Raw genomic sequence first — 19,280 nt, 5'->3', positions numbered from 1 at the left:
CCATTACTGTGCTTTGGCAAGTCTATAGGCAGCTAAGCTCATATGTCAGCAGTACAACCAGGGCACAGGCACACTGAACACGCTTCCTGACACAGGATTTATGAACTGCTGTAGAAGACTTAAAAATGCTGCGAACAGTAAAGGTTACTATCTTATTTATACACAAAAGTAAACAGAAATGTAGCCCGAGAGAGGTAAAGGAGGGACACAATCTGTGTGACTCAATCTCCATTCACATGGAAAGGCAGATGGAGCCAAAGGGAGGGCTCAGAACAAAAATGGGAGAGGGAGGGAAGTGATTGCCTTGCATGCGAGAGAAAACAGACCAGGGCTGTGGCATGGAACAAGCCCTGGAACACAGAGACAGACAACAAGTGTGTCTTTCTCTAGGACTGCTGTGAGAAGCAGCATTACAGAGTCAGAGCATTGCAGAGTTGACACTTGGATTCCACAGTCAAGACAAGCCTCCAAAATCTTCTAGCAGCTGATGAAATGAAGAGATAGATGCCAGGTATATTCCGAATTTTGCATTTGGCTAATTTTATGCTTTGTTTTGTAGCTGTTTTCAAGCTACTGATCAAGAATTTCAACTGTGATTTGCTGGAGAAATTGAGTTGTTTTTTTTTTTAAATTTTGTTTAGTGGTCTGACAAGACAGTGCCTTGTAATCTACAAAAAAACTCCAACCCCAAACCAAAATAAAATGTAGCAGACAAACCTGTAGGAATCTTTTCCTCTTCCCTCATGCCCATCTCTTCTGCCTTTTACTGGGGCTCCTGCATCTTCAGAGAGCACAATTTCTTTAGAATAGCTAAAGATTATTATTATTTCAGAATAAACTGCCCTCCTGGTATCACTGTATTTGAATTTGTGGATCTTCTGTTTAACATAAAACAACATTCAAGTATTTTGAGATCTTAACTGAATAAAGACAGTTCTGTCAATGAAAATATTTACAGTAGCCTCACTAATTGAGACTGATTCCAGCTTCCTGAATCTCATTATGGTAAACTGGGCACTACTGTGAAAGGGAAACAAATAGGAGATGAATTAAAACAAACACGTAGAAAACACAAACAACTGCTTCCAGTGACATTAATCATTACAAAAAATCTGTCAAAAACATCCCTCTGACTGGCATCTGTCACAACATGTCAGCAGTTCATCATCGCACAGCCACTGTTCAGATGGAGACAGCATGTCAGTCAGCACTGCAGATCTCATACAGCTCCGAATTTCTACATGAATTATTCTGTGTCTTAGAGCACTCCAGGCATGTCTTGTTTCACAGGATTTCTCTCCTCTTTCTCCTGGATGGCCTGGAACCATCACTGTTCCCTCCTTCTCAGAGGGTGCAGTGTCTGGCAGCTAATTGTGCAGAATGAAGTGCTGCTCCCCTTCTGCTTTCTGTCCAACAACCCACAAGAGACGACAAAACACTGGAAATCAAGCCCTAATAATACAAAGAATAAAAAAAACACCCAAACTATTAGCCCTGTTTCCTCTCATTTCCTGTCCTGACACGGTTTAGGAGACCCCCAGCTACAGCAAATCCTAATAATGCAGTACCAAAGAATGAAGACTCTGCTTCCCAGGGAAGAGACAGAGACCAACATTTCAAACCCCCACCCTCCATTAGCAGCAGGTACCAGACTTGGGAGAAGGAAGCAGAACAGTCCCTCCTTTCCTCTTAGAAAATTCAAGATGATTACTTTCCTGTTAAAATACCTTCCTTACTGAGCACAGGTGGAAAATTTTATTGGCTGAGCAGGATAGATCTCCTGCCAGGACACTATGGCAGAGCAAGACCAACTAGTTCTTTACAGATGTGTCTACTCAGAGAAGTTTCTTTACCCTTGACAGATGAGGAAACCCCTATGTGAAATGAGCAGTCACAGAGCAGAAGTAAACAAGTCTAGTGTTTATAAACTGTTCAGTATCCTGTTGTTCCATAAATAGTTATTGCCCAGGAGATCAGATCTCTCTCAAGGAGGAGAAATGCCTGGTACATGCACTGACAAAAATCCCCAACAAGGAAAAAAACCAGAGAAATTTTGTGGTTTTCTTATTTTAGTCCACTTTGCTTAAACCAAGACCTGTAAGCATACTTTGCCTCCTTCAAACTCTGGACATCCTCTCTCAACTGTTCCAAGAACAGCAGGAACAAGTCAGTGACAGCAGGCTGTGTGCTGGCCTGTTTAATCAGAGCCTTGGGACCAGCATCTTCCTCTGCAGATGCCTAAACTCCACAGACACTGTTTAAGAAATAAATCAAAAGCAAAAAGAGCTGGCCACCGCTGGCTCTAAGGAGTTGCTTGTTTTGTCACAGGTTACACTAAGACTGCCTGGAGCTCTATACTGTACCCATCCATCAGGTTCCACATTTACAAACAAACTCCTAAAACATAAACAAAACTCCCAGAACAGATACATGCTATTCTACTTATCCCTGAATCACTGCCTGGTGAGGCAGCTGGTGTGGCTTTGAACATCCCTGAGACCATTCCAAAGCTGGTGTTTTCTTCCCAAAATGGAGACAGAGACTCTCCCATCCACAACAGCTGCTGTCCTGTGGACTTGTTTGTGGTGCAGGCCAGCCCAGGACTGCACATAACGGAGCCCAGTTTCAGCTGCAGGGACAGGGAAAGCCACTGTGTCCACAAACAGTTTTCCCTTGCTTGTCCCTTTTTAGGTGACTTAAAACTATTCCACCTTTTCAGAAGCATTCATGGGAACTGTTTGTATTTGGAACAGCTCATACACTTCACTCATTCACTCTCAGTGCAAACTACCTGTAATAAAAAAAAAAAAGGAAAGAAAAAAGATCCAAGCCCAGAAACAAACACTTCTGGTTCTAACAGAGCATCACCTTCTTGTACGGTGCTAACAGAGGCAGGCCCAAAGTAAAATCAGATGAACACACCTTTTTATTTAGGGCAATGGATAAATCATAGTGGTTTTGTGCACTGACGTATTTACATATTCTTCTGGTTTCACGTGCTTCAAAACCCCACAGAAGATCACACATATTTTAATCTGTTTCATTCCTAGATAAATTAACTCATGTCTCAGGAATCTCTTTATCACACTGACATCACTTTCAGAAGTGCAATTCTACGTTTATTCCTAGGTTTGCCCTGGTATAAACATGAACCTAGGCTGGCACAGCTGATAAACAGATCAGAAACACGCTAAAATTGGTTTGACACAAATATCAATTTAGAAAGGGGAAAGCACATAAACCTCAAATCTTTTTTTTCTTTTATTCCAAAAACAGTACAAGACGTGTTATTTGAAACGTACGTAATCCTGAAGCTTACATCAGTTGTTTGGGCTTGAAAGAATAGCAAATGAGCACAGCAGACGCAATGATATTCAGGAAAATCACAATGAAACACTCCTCAAGAAAAACTGTGTCCAACTTTCTGGTTTACAACCTGGACACTGGAGTAAACTACAGCTCTGACTTGCACACAGGAAGTTCCTGTGGAAGTAAATCAGTGACTCAAAGGGCTTCAGGAGAAAAAGGATGTGACCACTTTTAAGGGTATGGCAGATTACACAAAAAGGAAACAACTTTTCCTGAATGTGAAACTCTTCAGGATTCATCAAAATAGAAGCAGAATGAAATACCCCTGGTGAGCAATACTGGTGAAATCTGCCATCCCATTGCAGGCAGCTGCACTGCAGTGTGTGGCACTGCTCTTGTCCTGGTTTCCAGCACTACGTGTGTTTTGGGTTGGGTTGAATCAATGAGTCCTTGGGAAACTACAGGAACTTCACCGAGCTGCTGTGATCCCTGACACTATTACAACAGTTACAGCATTGTTTCTATAGCATTTAGTAACTAATTTATGGATTTTATTTTGCTGCACAGTTAGCTCAGAATTATAGTAAAGAAAATAATTGCCAAAGGAGCTTATGCTGTTCTTGCTGCAGGGGAGTCAGAGTTTCTACAATGTTATCTGAACAATGTTCTCAAGTGACTTTTCACATTGCTACAAAGAGAATTTTTAATCTTTTCAGTTTTTACCTTCATTTGCCTAATGTAGAGTTGGAGGGTTCCCCAGACTGTTTCTAATTTGGTCTAATAATCTTGCATAAATTATCAGGCTTGCTTTTCATCCATATTCTTAGCCAATGTACACTGGCTCAGTGACAGCATTTGCAAGCACTGACACTCCTGAAATGTTTCAATAATAGAACAAAGTGAGCAGTAAGAGAGGAGAGAGAAAGGTAGAAGAGGAAAATAATTTCACTTGAAGTCTACCCAAAGATAGATTGATGAAAACCACCAGGAGGGAGTTCAGAAGGAACAATTATCCACTTTCGAACACAATTCAGAAAACTTTGAGGGAAGTTGCACACTTTTCTACAGCAAGAAGTAATCACTGGTGACATACAGATACCAGAGCCTTGCAGATACCAGGGAACTTCTTGGGGCTCTGGGGAGATGATGGCCTGGACCAACAAAGATGAACCTTCAGAAAGTCAAAGTCAGAGTTTTAATCAAAAGAGAGATACCTAAAAACATTTTCTTAATGGAATGTGAGGAAAAGATGGTAACCCTTGTATATCAAAACCACAATGATATTACAGCTTAACCTTCATGCTCACTGATATTTTTAATTTCTTGCATTCCATGCTCACTGATATTTTCAGTCACTCAAATGCATTTAGATCCTCAAGCAATCTTTGCTGCAAATTTTTTCCTGAAAGTCAAACATTCCTACTGGTATAGCTTTAAGAGCAGATGGGCCACAGCAACAGAGCCCAAACACACATGCACAATAAAATATGCTTATTTGATGGTATGAATTAAGTTTATTGTTTCTATTAAGATCATACATGCTCACATAAATACGGTTACTTATTTGTACATTTGCAAAGCTGTCCCTTTTTTTTTTTTGTTACAGTTCACAATTTAGAAATAAGGTTAGCATTCTGGAAAACAAAACAAAACAAAGCAGAAAAGAAACCTCCAAGCAAACCAAACCTGTCCTGTTCCCACTCTGGCACACGATGCAGTGTGCTCACACTAAAGTGAGAGCACATATGCTCTGCACCTTTTTCAAAGCCAGAAAGGCACATGCTCAGTGAAGTCCATGTGTATATTCCAGCTTTCATTTTACAATCTCACTTAATTCACGAAAGTCACGAAAAAGAATCTGAAGACAAACTTTCCAGGCACAAAGCCTGCATATTACACGGATTCATATACTTCAACAGAGGTTAAACATGGAAGATTTCAGCTCCAAAAATGGCTCTGAAGCAGAATCTACTGTCATGATCAGCACATGGGAATTACATGTATTACTTTGCACATTTTTTTAAAGGCTAAAAAGTCAACACACATAGAGGGAACAACCTACATGAACTGAAGGTGAAACCACATCCCTACCTCCTGAGCAGCAGCTCCCCATATCTCAGTCCTTGTGCCCAGGCTGGCTTGCAGCGTTTCTGCAGTGCCACCACCTCAGCTCTTCGTTCTCAAGCCGCACCCTGGCAGGGTTTGTACAATGATATGGCCATTTCATAAACTGAATCACTGCACTGGTCTGGATTCAAAATAATCTTGCACAAAACGAGTAGATGGACGGGGGAGGGAAAACTCATGTTCAGGCATAAGGATTATTTTACTCACCCCGTTTATTGCGCCGTGTGCAGGTGGCTCAGGTAATGGAGCAGCACAAAGGGCAGCACGAACTCCTGAAGCAAACAGTGGGGATGCAGACACAGAAACAGAGCCTTTTCTTTTTTCTTTTCTTTTTTTACATCTACTCTTACATTAGGCCACGTCTACTTCAACCTGACTGCAGCAGCATGCACATCTTCAGAGGCTGCCAGAAGTGAAGAAACGAGCTGTTGCCACTGAATTTTGTTTTGAAGTACGAGCTCCAGCTGGTACTTCAGTGCCATGAATTTCAGAGCTAGCAGTGAAGTTCTGTGTACAGTTTCATCTGCTCATCTCTGGAATTACGTTCCAAATCACTGTCCTCTATGAAAAAAAAAAAAAGAACGCAGGGAATCTGCAGCAGAGAAATTAGTTATTTGACCACACTCTACACGAAGCTTTGGTCACCACCACTTCAGTACCAGGGATTTGCAACACTCTGAACATGAGTTATCAAATGTTGCCTCTTAATCCCAGCCTCCTCCTGCAGACAAGGCAGGTGGAAGGGACTGAAGCAGACAGGGTTTTGTGAAGGGCAATCCAATTGCCCCAGTTATAAATAGCAACAAGAGCTCAGACAACAATCCTAGTTTGAACATTAAGAGCAAACATCTCCTAACAGACTGTGCTGTGTGTTCACTAAAGCCAGCCATGGCAAAAATATTTTGTGAGATAACATACTTGTCACCTTTAGGCAGAAGTGTGAGAGATTTAAATCTCTCAAATGAGCCTGTGACAATAAAACAAATATAGGAATTATACCTGTTACATGCTCTAACCCAATTCTGTCACTCAAAATCTACATTAATATATATTTTAAAAAATCATCCTCTTTGTAAGTGCCTCCAAATTATATATAATACCCAAAACACTAACTGCAGAGGTGAAAAACTGAGAAAATCTTCACTCCAGAGCCAACAAGGGACAAAAAAGGCACCACTTCATAAAATTCACAAAGAAAGAAAGGTAGAGAAGTGCAAAATACTCCCTTTGACAGCAGCAACAGTGGAGCAGCAGTTGACCATGTAAGATGATGTGTTTCTGGAAAAGTCATGGAGCTCTGCATGGGGAGGTGCTACCCTGACACCAGGAATGATCTGAGAGGGTGTGTGTTTTGGCTTGCACCTTCGTTTAGCCTGGGATTTATAAAACAGGAGTAAGGAGGCGATAGGAGGTAAGAGTGAGCAGCGTCACACTCCAATGCCTCTGGCACAAGCCAGGCATTTAACAGTCTGGAGCCTGGAGAAATGGGAAACCCTGACAGCTTAACTGACCAGGGCACCATCAATTCCTCTTTCATCCCTCCCTTCCCCTCCTGCAAGTCTTGAACTGCTTTAGCCAGAGTTAACCAAGGAACTGAGGGAAGCCAGGAGAGAATACACCTGCACTGTACAATACACCTCAGTTATGCAACAGTGATACAGGATCTGAGGGGAGGTGTGGTGAACACTCCAGGTCAGCATTTCAAACACCCTTTTGGACACTGGCATGGACAAATTTCCTTCCAGAGCTCCAATTACAGCAGTTACTGGGACACCAAACATAACTGTGAGCTCTTAAACAATCTCTGCCATCATTGCACGTTATTCCTGAATGCACAAGCACAGAACAAGAGACTTAAAGAAGGGACAGGGATTTGAGTACTCCCCATTCCCAGAACAGCAACAATCTCATCTTGAAGGAAAGTAGAAATACTTTCTCACAGCAGTGTCTGGGACACGGGGACCCTGACTTCAGTGAAAACCTCAAGATATGTCTACTCTTCAAGCTCAAATTAACAAAATGAACCACTTCAGTGTGTTTCAAAACAACATGTACATTATATGTATATTCAGAAGACACCCCCCCATCAATAACTAATTCAGTATATATATACAATTTTATAAATCTTAAAAAATTAAGAGATACTACCCACTGCACCTGAAGAGACCCCAATCTATGCAGCAGCTGGACGACACTACAGGCAGGCAATAGTTTTGAATTCCCATAGTGATCCTCAGTGGCACATTAATTATCCAGCCTATTTCTTCAGCGAGCTCTCAAGCACCATGTGAAGCTGCCATCCTTTGCCTTCCTCTGCTCTCCTTAAATAGTTAATCACAAAGGAAGCAGCCTTCACCTGCACTGACAGCCTCTAAGCACTGAGCTCATGCCCTGTCACTTCAGTGCAAGCCCCTGCTGGGCATGGCAGTAATTCAGGAGGCACCAAAACAGTCAAACACAAATGAAGTCAGTTCTAAGCAGAGGGTTAAAAATTCTCCTTTTAAAATATTATTTTTCTGACTATCTAACTAACAAAGCAGAAATGTGTGGAATGGAAAGATGCTCCTGCATCCTTATTAAAGAGGCACAGGCTCCTGCAAGGAGATATGGAAATCAATGTGGAAGTATTTGGGATCTGGGGACCACATTTATAAATTATCCTGACCTCACTAAAGCTCCAGTTCCACCTGAAGTCCGTATCCCCTATTTGTATCTAAGAATGTTGGGATTTTTTTCCTAAGGTATAAAAGCTGCATAAACTACACCTTCAAGACACCAATGGCAAAGAAATTTTTGCCAAGCTCTGATGTGAAGGAGACACACACTCTCTGGGCACTCCCTAGAGAAAGGCCTTCTGATGCTGTCCCAGCTATACTCATCTGGCCTGTGGAAGTGAAGAAAGGCATGGGAGTCTATGACCTACAAAATCAAGGGGGAACTAAACATCAGAAAAAACTCCACAGAACAATGACTTGAGAGAAAGCCACTGAAATTTCTGTGGCTGGCATAAATCTGCATCATGCATTCTCTGCTGATACGAAAGCTTAAAAAATTTTGAGCTTTATGTACAAAGAAGTAATTCAGCATGAAAATATAAACCCAGAAGACTTTACAGAAGAGCTGTTTATCCTCAGAGTGGAGAGCAGGCTGTGGTATTGAAAAATAAGAGGAAAATAAAAAGATGACTGTGAAGAAAACACCAATTGCTAATTGATAGGAAGTTTGCACCAGAATAATCAAACAAACCAAACTGATTTTGTTTCTGGAATTGACTTAAAGAGGTTTGTGATTCACATAAGACTTTCTTAGCACCAACTGACTGGAAGGATGCTTACAATCATGCCCTTGGAGCAAAAACAGTCTTATGTATCTGAATCATAAATGTTAAATTCACTGTTTTGGTCACAAAACCAACAGGTGTGTTGTCTACTGAACTTCTCATTTCTCCCTTATTCTGAAATACTTTCAGATACTATTTCTTTAAATACTTCTTTTCCATGTTCTCCTACCAAACACAGATACACAAGTCTGCAGGCTGCAAACATTCCCTCTCTAATTACCGCCTCCTCCAATTTTTAGTGTTAGCTGCCAACTTACAAGAGCTTGCGGTCGGAAAATTTTGAGTAGCTGAACTGTCCCCGGCTGGCATGTCAGCCACAAACTGTGGGCAGAGCTCTCCTTTCTCATTTGATAAAGAATAGGGCATAGAAAGAACTGTACACAGGCAGCATCGTTTCCACAGCAAGGCCAGACATGCAGGAGACTGCAGCGTTACCACTGCAAACACAAGTTAGTGCCTTCCACAAAAAGGTCAAAGCACGAGCTCCAGACTTGTAGGTGACCTCAGAAGTACTAAAATAGTGTAATTCACTGAACATAGTGGTCTAATTCACTGACCTACTGATGCCATTTTACCAAAGATGTTTGTCATTTTCTTTGTACCATTCCAAACCCAGTAAAATTCCTTCAGGCACTTTGAGTCATTGTCTGCTGTTGGTTGATCTGCAAGAGGCAGAATCGTAAGTCCTGGAAAGTGAAAAATGAGATAACCCCTTCATTTACAGTGAGCTGGGCAGCCCCACACTGAGATGCAGGACTGAGATCACACATCCATTTCTCGTCGTGGGCAGCCACTGTTGACACTCAGATCACATCACGTTTTTCTGTAGATATGTCTCTCTGCCCTTATGGCATAATTATTAAAAAACACAGAAAACACATGCAAGGGAACAACAGATTAGACCAGACGTGCATTTTGCCCAGTGCTCCATGTCTGTGTGCATTGGTCAATATTTCAGTAAAAAGCCTAAGAAACAGGGAATATATAAAGCTACATGCTGCCCTCAACATCCATTTAGGTTCCAGCCTCCTATACCTTAAGAGAGTTCCATGACTGTTGCTGAATACTTAAAGTCTATAGAACAAGTCAATCTCTTTTTTTTTTATATTTTGCCCACTACGGAACACATTCTCAAGAAAATGTAACTGGAAATAGCATGAAATAGCACTCACCTTTATTTTAAACCTGGTGCACCATATTTGCATTTAATACCTCCAAATCTTGCCAAACCATGTGATTTACTATGTTACACAGACCTGTGAATATCTTCTGCTTGCTCTACCTCAAACTGGAAAGTAAGTCTATTCAATCTTTCCAAGCTTGGAAATAGCTTCATGTTTTTGCTTCACCTTTATTACCACTATACATTGCTAATTCTTCTAAATCTGTTTCAAAGTCGGTCGAAGAGAATTAGATGGGTTATTGAAGATGGAGGTATTCACACAGTGTCATAACACATTCTTGGGCTTCCTGCATTTATCTCCTAATATGTCCACAGTCTTTTAAGAACTGCTGGTTGATAAGTCCCAGAACAAACCACAGTAATTCCAAGATCTCTTGCCCAATTTGCAAGGCATAACTAAGTTTATCATTAGGTATACACGGTCAGATCAATCTTCTCAACAAACACTATCTTATATCTATCAGAACTTAATTTGGCTTGCTATTTTCTTGCCCCATCAATTACTGCTGCGAGATCCCTCTGATGTTCCTCACAGTCAGCTTTTGATCTTACCACCTGGAAAAATGTGTCAGTGCTTTATTACTCATCCTCCATTCCGGATAGTTTATGAGCACTTGGAACAGCAGAGATCCCAGCACTCTTTCTCCCGAAGGCTCCAGGGGTAACATCCCTGTAATGTCCAATTTTACTTTTTTCCATATACTGTATATCTTATTTTTCCCATAAAGTTTCTAATCTTTATTTACATAGTCACTACCTAATCACTACAGGACTACACCAATTTAATTTTTCAAAAGTCTTTGAAACACCAAGGGTTTGGTTGGTCTTCGGTGGGATTTTTTGGGGGGGTTTTCTGTTTGCTCGGGGTTTTTTATGTGGTTTTTTTTTGTTGAGAAGAAGAAATCCAGACATCCTGCATTAGTTAAATCACCTTTATCAAATGCTTATCCAATCATTCAAACAACACGAGCAGATTTACAGGGCAGGAATTCCTGCTGCAGAAGACAACTCGTCTCCCCTCTGTCATCACCTTTATTCCTGCGAATGAACACTAATTCTATTCTTTCTTTATAGGTTCTAAGAGGAGCCTAAGACAGAAACCAGGCTCGCTGGTAGTTCCCAGTTTTCCAAATGCTCCACAGGCCCTTCTTGAAAAGCCCAGCACGTTTAACTGCTTTTCATTCTTGCATTCTGAGGCCAATTTAAGCAATGATTATACACAATCGTGTGTAACTCGGCAACTCCAACACCGAGTTCTTCACAAAGTGAGAACTTTTCCTAGCAGTTCTTTGTGCTGATTCGCTCCAAAACGTCAACCTTCTGTCAGTTTTCCCCAGCCTGTCCCCTGGAAATGAAGGCCCCTCATGGGAACTGTTCTGCAGTGAATAGCAATGCAAATAACTTCTCTGCTACAGCTTTACCTTCCCTTAGCTCACATGTAATATTATGAATATCTATCAGCTCATTGAGGTCTCTGACAGGCTTTTTGCTTTTGACAGTTAGACAAAAAGCTTTATTATTTTTTTTAATGTCTTTATAAAGTTGTTCCTCAACATTTTTTTTGGTCTACCTCATTATGGTTTATATTTAACTTGCCAAAGTTAATGCTCTTTCCTATTCTCCTCATTTGGATACAACTCCTGCTTCAGAAAGATGACTTATTTCTAAGAGTCTTGTTTACTTTACTGTTTAAGCAAGTCCTGTTCATTTTTGTGGCTTTCCTTCCATCTCTTATTTCCCCTCCCTTCTCACACTTAACCATCAAAACTGGACACAGTATTCTAGAAGTCTTGGATTGTGGAGTTTTGTATTTTAATTTTAAGTCAGTGCTTCACACAAAATTTCTCAACTTATTTGTGTACATATGAACCTGAATAGCATTTAAGCTATGATATTTTGTTGAGGATGCATGACAATTTCTCTATATCTGTTTCCAAGACAGAGTTTTTTCTATCTTGAAGGTATGATCTGCATTTGTTCCTCACAGATGTCTTATTTCATATTGGATATATTAGCATATATTTTGTTGGATTGTGGCCATTTAAATCAGGCAATCCAGATTGTTCTCTAGAAGTAACCAACCCTTTATTTAGTACTCTCCAACTCTAGGATTTTTTCCAGGTAGGGTTATTTATGAAGGCATCAAGCATTTATAGAATGAGAATTGAGGACCCCATTAAACAAATAAACAAACAAACAAACATTTAGTCTTTTCTTACCATCAACCATATTTTGAGATTTCTCAGGGCATTGCTCCTTAATTCTTCTAGCACTTGCTTATGCTTGGTGAAGTCTGACCTCACATTTTTTACAGTAAAGAAGCATTTACCAAGAAGAGTTACATCCTCTGAAAAACATTCATTCTATTTCAACTATTTCCATCATATTTTGCCTATTTATATTTAAAATTGCACTAAAAAGTCAGGAACCTTAAAATGGGATAACATTTGTTCATTTTATTTATGCTTGAAAACGGCCAAACCAACTTTATCCAAACAATAAAAACACCCAACAAAATCACACATTTTACAGCAAAGAACAAGCCTAAAAAACGTCAGCTGCAGAGATGATGGTTTCCTAATGATACAAGCAACTGAAAACAAAAGGCAGAATAAAAGAAGTCATGCAGCTCAAATTTTTAAATGAACTGGCAAGCTAATCTGGCTTTAAGAGTCTATAATATATTGAATTATGATACCTGGTTTGGTAATATTAATGTTGCATAGTTCTTTGAGTACAAAAGAAGTTGCAGAAGAAAAAGAATTATAAGTGTAGCATGGAATTTTTTGCAGAACTACTGGTCAGCCATCCTTACACCAGAACTAGGTAAAATAATGAAATGTCCAACACTGAATTCAATTAATAGAGAATTCAAAGATGTCACAGGAAAAATATCAACATTAGCAAGTTTTAGGGTCCATGTTAGAGAAGCAACTGACCATAAAAACCCAGTGAGGTGCTGTCTTTACAACTATGAATATGATTTTCCAATGTATGAACAAGAAAACAACCACTTGCTTCAACTAGAGACAAGTTACTACCTCTTTGAATGGTATTAGTTCAATGCAGTGAGATACTGGGAGAAGGGGATTAAACAGCAATCTGTAAGTAGCTCCTAAGGGAGAAAATAAATAACACTTCAGATTCTAGGAGGCAAAAAACCTTCTTAAAGCCAAAGTCTTTAAAATTAAAATAAGATTAATATCTTAGCAATATGAGTTTATTCTCTTCTATACTATTTACATTTAATATGTACACAAACACAGATTTACTTACCTTCAGCTCTAGTATTTATTTATAGTCTAACCAGAGTTCCAAAATTCACACAGAAGATAATACTGACAATTTTTTGTTTTACTGAATTGTTGCTGGAGAACCTTAGTGCTTTGTTTTGTTTTTAAGACCTGATTGCAGTATCTGCTGGTTACAAGGCAATGTCAGTTTTATTTTATTACTTTAAAGAGCTCTCTGATACCATGTTTGCCAACAAAAACAAAGACAGAAGATACCACTAGTTTCAGGCTTGGCTTGAAGGCCACCTCCATATGTGCAAGTCATGGAAATTCCCTATTCAAAAGAAATAAAACATATCTCTTGGAAAAATTCCAGTTATGTTAAAAAGTCCACAACCTCTTTTGCCAAAGAGATCATTGCACCAGAGCATCTTTTTCACATGTATTAGAAGCTCGTGCAAAGGTCAAATAACTATTTGATCAAATTTTCCATTGGATGCACCAAACTGAAATCCTTGAGCCTTAACAGAATAATGTTCCTACCAATCTATCTTCTGAACAGTCTTTCAGCAATTCTGCAAACTCCAGGCATCCGAGGGATGCTTTACCCTGTTCTCCCAAGAATAAAAAAAAAAACCCCAAACCAACAACAAAACTTTACTATTCCAGATAATTTAATCTCTCACTTCATGACTAAAGCTTCCTCATTGTTGCATCATCAGGTAGCAGCAGTTAGCTTGACCACACATCTGTATCACACACTGACAACATAATTTGTTTTATTACTCAGCACCCAGAACTCTACTCTTTGAGCAAACTCCCGGTCAGACTGAAGTCAATTAAACCACTACCACTCACATTGCCCAGAATTTCAACACAGGTATCCCCTTGAACCAATCAAGTGACTGAGTGATGACACTTCTGAAGACAAACTCTGCAGATGACCCACCTTGAAGGATGAGAAGTCATCAGGGGAAGTGGGGAAAAAAACCCCACCGTATTTACTCACTTTGGGAAGATGACAGTCATGAGCGCTGAGGCATAGCCTGGCTTGCACACTCCCTCAGAGAAATTTGCATACTTTGATGCCAATTCTGGAGGCCTGTGGAAAAACAAGTAGAGCATTAGGACTCTCCTGGCTACGAACTGGCTTTTGCAATCATCCAAGTTATTTTTCTCCTTATACCTTTGTTGAAAAACAGCTGCAGGGAGTAACAGCAAACATAGCTCTTATTTATTTGTTGCACTACAGCATCACAGGAGAACAACAAACAAAGGAGAGGGGTAAAGATACCTGAAATACCACTAAATCACTAGTTTTGTTGAAAGATTTTTATACCTAGCAAGGTAAAGTTAATGGAAGAAAAATATCAATATATCATTCCAGACTTCAACCTTTTAAAAGGTAAAAACCATAAATGGCACTTTGCTTCAGCTATTTTTTTAAGTTATGATCAAAGTTAAAATTATAGAAAAGTATCATCTAGAAAACTACTTAGAAGATACCTTTCAAGCATTTGAAACAAAACTCCAAACAGTTCTGACAGGCTATCATCAAGGGATGAGTGCTTTCAGTATTTGGAAGAGACGACATTGCTGCTGCTTTGTTGTGTCTTAATTCAGCTTGGCTAGTGATTTTTGGGCCAAATTTAGAATCCTGGGGGTTTTTTTCATTCAGTTTTTGTACAGGAACAAGATTAGCAACTCAATAAAAGATACTTCAGTCCAGTACATACTTTTACCACAGACTACTGAGTGATCTGGAAAAAACATTTAATTTTGTGTCCCTATTCACTACCTGTAACATTTTTACATTCATCCATTTTGTGAAAACATTACAAGGGTTAATTCACTTGTGTTTTCCAAGTAACATTAGAGCCTTAATGTCAGCCACAGTATGAGAATTGTTAATATTCCTACAAAGAAAAAAAAAAAAGCATTTACAGTTCCATGCTTGACATTCAGTGGAAGCCACAAGTGTTAACTACTGCAAAGACTCGATCAATAATACTGTATTTGCTACCCCATTCTGTTAAAAGTAGGCAAGTAAGAAAGGTTTTTTTCCTACAGGTCAACAGTAGGCGTCAAATGAAGATGACAGTACGGATCTGCAGAGTAGACCCACAAAAATAATTTTGAAGAACCCACTGCTATCACAACCTTGTTCTTTTCCAGGCATAATCAATATCGCTTAACTAGCAAACTACTACCAAATGCACTGAGCATGGGTTCAGGGAGTTTCAAAATTACATATTGGAATGACAGTAACTCCATGCTGAACTGGTAATAACTGTTTTTCTTGTACTGGTCCTGCATCACGTCCCAGGAGGTCAGTAGCCAGTTCTGACTGGATGAACAACAGATGGACAGTTAATTTTACAACTAGATGCACACAGTACAAAACCTCCTATAGTTCTTAAACTAGAGGAGAATTCTCTATATACACAGAACCCCTTCACTACTTTATATATACATATATACAGAACCTCTATAGTTCTTTAAGAATAGGATCTATTTCTGTTGAATGAAAATCTAAACGTTTAACATCCGGAAGAGAAAATAAACTGAAGAAAATAAATAGCCACTGGAAGTATTTGATGTCCTAAGATCTTTTCAGACAAAAAGTACCAGAAAAAGCTCAGGAACATTGATCCAATTCTAATTCTGCCACAGATATGCTGCATAGTTACTATCCAAACACATAATATTTTACTATCAAAATGCCTCATCTGTAGGATGGCAGAACAATACATTTGGCCATTTACACTGACCATTACTTACAACAAAGTTTAGATATCTCTAAATATGTTATACAGACATGGAGAGAGAGATACAGGTGTAATATTACCTAGCACAACCTGAATCCACAAGTTTGGTTTTCATAGGTGATATTATAATACATTTCTCTAAATGTGAGATGAGAAAGCATCTGAGATGTGAGCATCTAGAACTTTGAATCCCAAAGACTTGCACTTGAACGATTTGTGTTCTGACTCCAGTCAGGACCTCTTCAGGAATAGGCACATCAAGGAAAGGCCTTTGTTGCTGACAAAACTGAGGGGGTTAGTGGTGATAAAATATACCCCCTTCTGACACAGTCAAAAGGGACAGCAGAATGTATGGATCACAGCTTGTTGCAGCACTTCAGATATGACCAAATGTGGGGAATCTTTATCGAGCAAGCCTTAAGTGTTGTTGGAATTTTATTGTTTAGGCAACATACAGAAACGCCTAACACCAAATCATCAAAAACAAGTAGAAAGCAATTGGAATTTATCTGTAGCCACCACGGTAGTGAGTCATTGCTGGCAAACTCGTGTAACTATTTCAACAGCAGGCCTGTCTCAAATGACCTCAGTGGTCACACAAAATATCTTGTGCCACAAACACAGGCATTTTTCTCTTTACTGATTTAATGGCGCTTTCATTATCAAATTAAAATGTCACTCAGATGCCCATCATGGTGCTTCTGCAAAAGAATGGCAGGCTGGAACCCTCTCACATGTGAGCCACCCAGAATGCCAACTGCCACACACTGATGGGGGAGCTGCCAGTACAAACCCCACAAAGACACCCAGAGCTGCTAAAGCCCCAGGGCCGAGCTGTTAACATTTCTTGGATGTGATGAAGTTCATGATCCAAAGTGCCAGAGGCAGAACAGTTCTCTAAGCCAACTGTAGCTGCCATCTCATATCATTCAAATGTTTGCTCATCTCCTTTCTTGTAGCTGCATTTTGATTCAGCAGTCTATAGAAAACTAAAAAGGGGCACTCTGTGTTTTAAATCCATCTGGGGACACACATTATTTGTTCAAATTCTTCGAAATACACACTGCACACTGTCATTGCCAGTGTGATCATAATGATAAGTCCCTATTAGGTGTAACTCAGAGCAAATTTAGAGTAAGGGTGGATACAGCTTTGCTGTTTACCATTCTACTACCACATGAAGCTATCCAAGATAACATCATTTTAGATACATATATTTGCTTTGTGGGTATTTCTTCAGCAAGAGTCACAGATCTTGCAGAGATTAGTCCTCCATAAATCAGGATGCAAAACATCCTGCATGAAGCATCCCATAGAGAACTACACATATTTCAAAAGAAATCCAACTTTGCAAAATCACAGTGTTAGTAGGCACATGGTCCTGTAATAGAAGAAGTGTACAGAACTGAGTGTACAAATAAGCATCACCTTTGTATTTGATGATAATGTACCTAACTCCACTTCCACATCTATTGCTGCCTCTTTGATGATGTTCCTTATTCCCAAATGGGAGATGCAGTGTAACTGAAAGCACATTCTGCAAAGGCCACCTGCCATGGTGCATGGCCTTAGAACAGTTTATATTTGATTCTTGTTCTTATGCTGCTTACAGCAGATGGGTCAAGAACTATGCACCAAAGCAAACAATATTAATTTCTTAGAGCTTTAGAAACCAGTAAATAGGTTCATCTCACTCGCCCCATTACTGTGCCTGGACTCCAAGGTGATCCCAAACACTCAAGGCTTTTATGCTAAGCCAGCCAGGACTATCATGACTGGTATGGCAGAAGGGTGAAAAAATTTCCCTTTACATCTTCCAGGTCCAGGTACATTATTCCAGGTTCTGATTCTCATGCTGGGCTGAGGTAGTTGAAGAGCCAGCGGAGACAGCAGAAGGAATGTAATCAGATGACACTGTGGAGCCTCTAAATTTTGCTCAGATTTTGTGCAGGAAAAACCCAGTAAGATAAGAAATGTATCCAGAATAAATGAGAAAAACAAATCATAGTCAGTAACTGTAAACATCTGCAGTCTTTAAACAAGCGTCTGAATAAGGGTGAAGTTAAAGGGAAGTAATTGGCTTATTCCACTACAGAGAAAATGCACTCTTGCTTTATTTTCTGCCTTTTCTCCTATGAGACTAGCACACATCCTGAATTCTTAAGATTTTCTGTCCTTCTCTACACTGTTATGTGGACATCAATCTTAACAAAATTTCACAATTTGGATAAGTTAAAAATCCAGCTGCTTTCAGAGGATTTAGAAAAAGTAACAAGATTTTTCCTTCTGCTTGCATTTGGCAGATGTGTGTCTTCTTTTAATCTCAAATATGAAAACGTCACCACGGTTAATTCCTTCACCATGTCTTGATCAGGGACAGCATGTCACCCTCATAAGACTGGAATCTAAATCCATTTAAAGAAAGAAATTAGTAACACAACCCAGTGTTTAGACTATTAAAAAAAATGGGCACAACTAAGCTCGTGTAATTGAATATTACAAAATCTGCTTTAAGAGACAGATTTTGCTGCTGTGCCTTTCACATGGAATATAAATTGTGGATTGTAAAAACTGAAAAACTTCATCTACTTGAGATCACCTTATTGGAGGACCGATGTCTCTTGCTGTTACTCTTGCACACGAACTGCATGTACTGAAACAAGAAAAAGGAGTTCTTTGACAATGGGCTCACTTGGTTGATCCTTTACCTTTGGGTTTCTTTCTCTTTGGTTCAAAATAACCTGAGTCTTATGCCTACACAGCAACTCTACAAAGTGCATGTCATGGTACGTGAAGAATGAATAGGAGATATGATGAGAACATGCAATGAAAGGCACGTAAAACATCGTGAGGTATTAGGGAGCAATAATGAAATAATATTATCAAGTAATTTGGTAGATCACTAAATCAAAGCAGTTAATGATGCTGAGACCCCGTATCTTCACCATGTGAAATCCAGGGCATTTTATTTTAGGTAGGGCTCCCTGGGCCAGATGAATCTACCACATACATTCATGGCTCAATGTTGGCCAAAAGACAATTTTGTAGACTTCTGGAATAAAACTTTCAGTTTAATTTCCCTCAAATAAGCCCAAGGCTACATATCAAACAGCATATGATAAGGAACAGTTATGAGATTTGCTTCAAAATTGCAGGACTGCTTCAAAAAAGACACTAACGAAGACACAACCAGAGTGGCTATGGTGTGCATTTGTTTATATTTCAATTCATATCAAAGGGTTACAGATCTCTGAATAGGAATTGTTTTATACCTCACTTATAGCCTAATAAATAGACAGCTTCCAGTCCTCGATACTCTT

At 39.5% G+C, this 19,280-nt stretch overlaps 1 protein-coding gene across 15 annotated transcripts in view; it reads right to left on the bottom strand.

Annotated features, from left to right (window-relative positions):
• The window catches only part of ST3GAL3 (ST3 beta-galactoside alpha-2,3-sialyltransferase 3), a 176,061-nt gene that overhangs the window by 93,495 nt on the left and 63,286 nt on the right, over positions 1-19,280 (bottom strand). For all 15 annotated transcript variants that reach the window (XM_051797235.1, XM_051797216.1, XM_051797281.1 and 12 more), the window contains one exon: positions 14,202-14,294. In XM_051797235.1, coding sequence (XP_051653195.1) covers positions 14,202-14,294 — 93 coding nt within the window. The remainder of the gene's footprint in view (positions 1-14,201; positions 14,295-19,280) is intronic.

Source organism: Manacus candei, unplaced genomic scaffold (assembly GCF_025592945.1).
Source record: "Manacus candei isolate 608988 ecotype Guabito, Panama unplaced genomic scaffold, ASM2559294v1 h1tg000005l, whole genome shotgun sequence".
NCBI classification, from domain to species: Eukaryota; Metazoa; Chordata; class Aves; order Passeriformes; family Pipridae; genus Manacus; species Manacus candei.
This window is presented reverse-complemented; position numbering and strand designations above follow the sequence as displayed.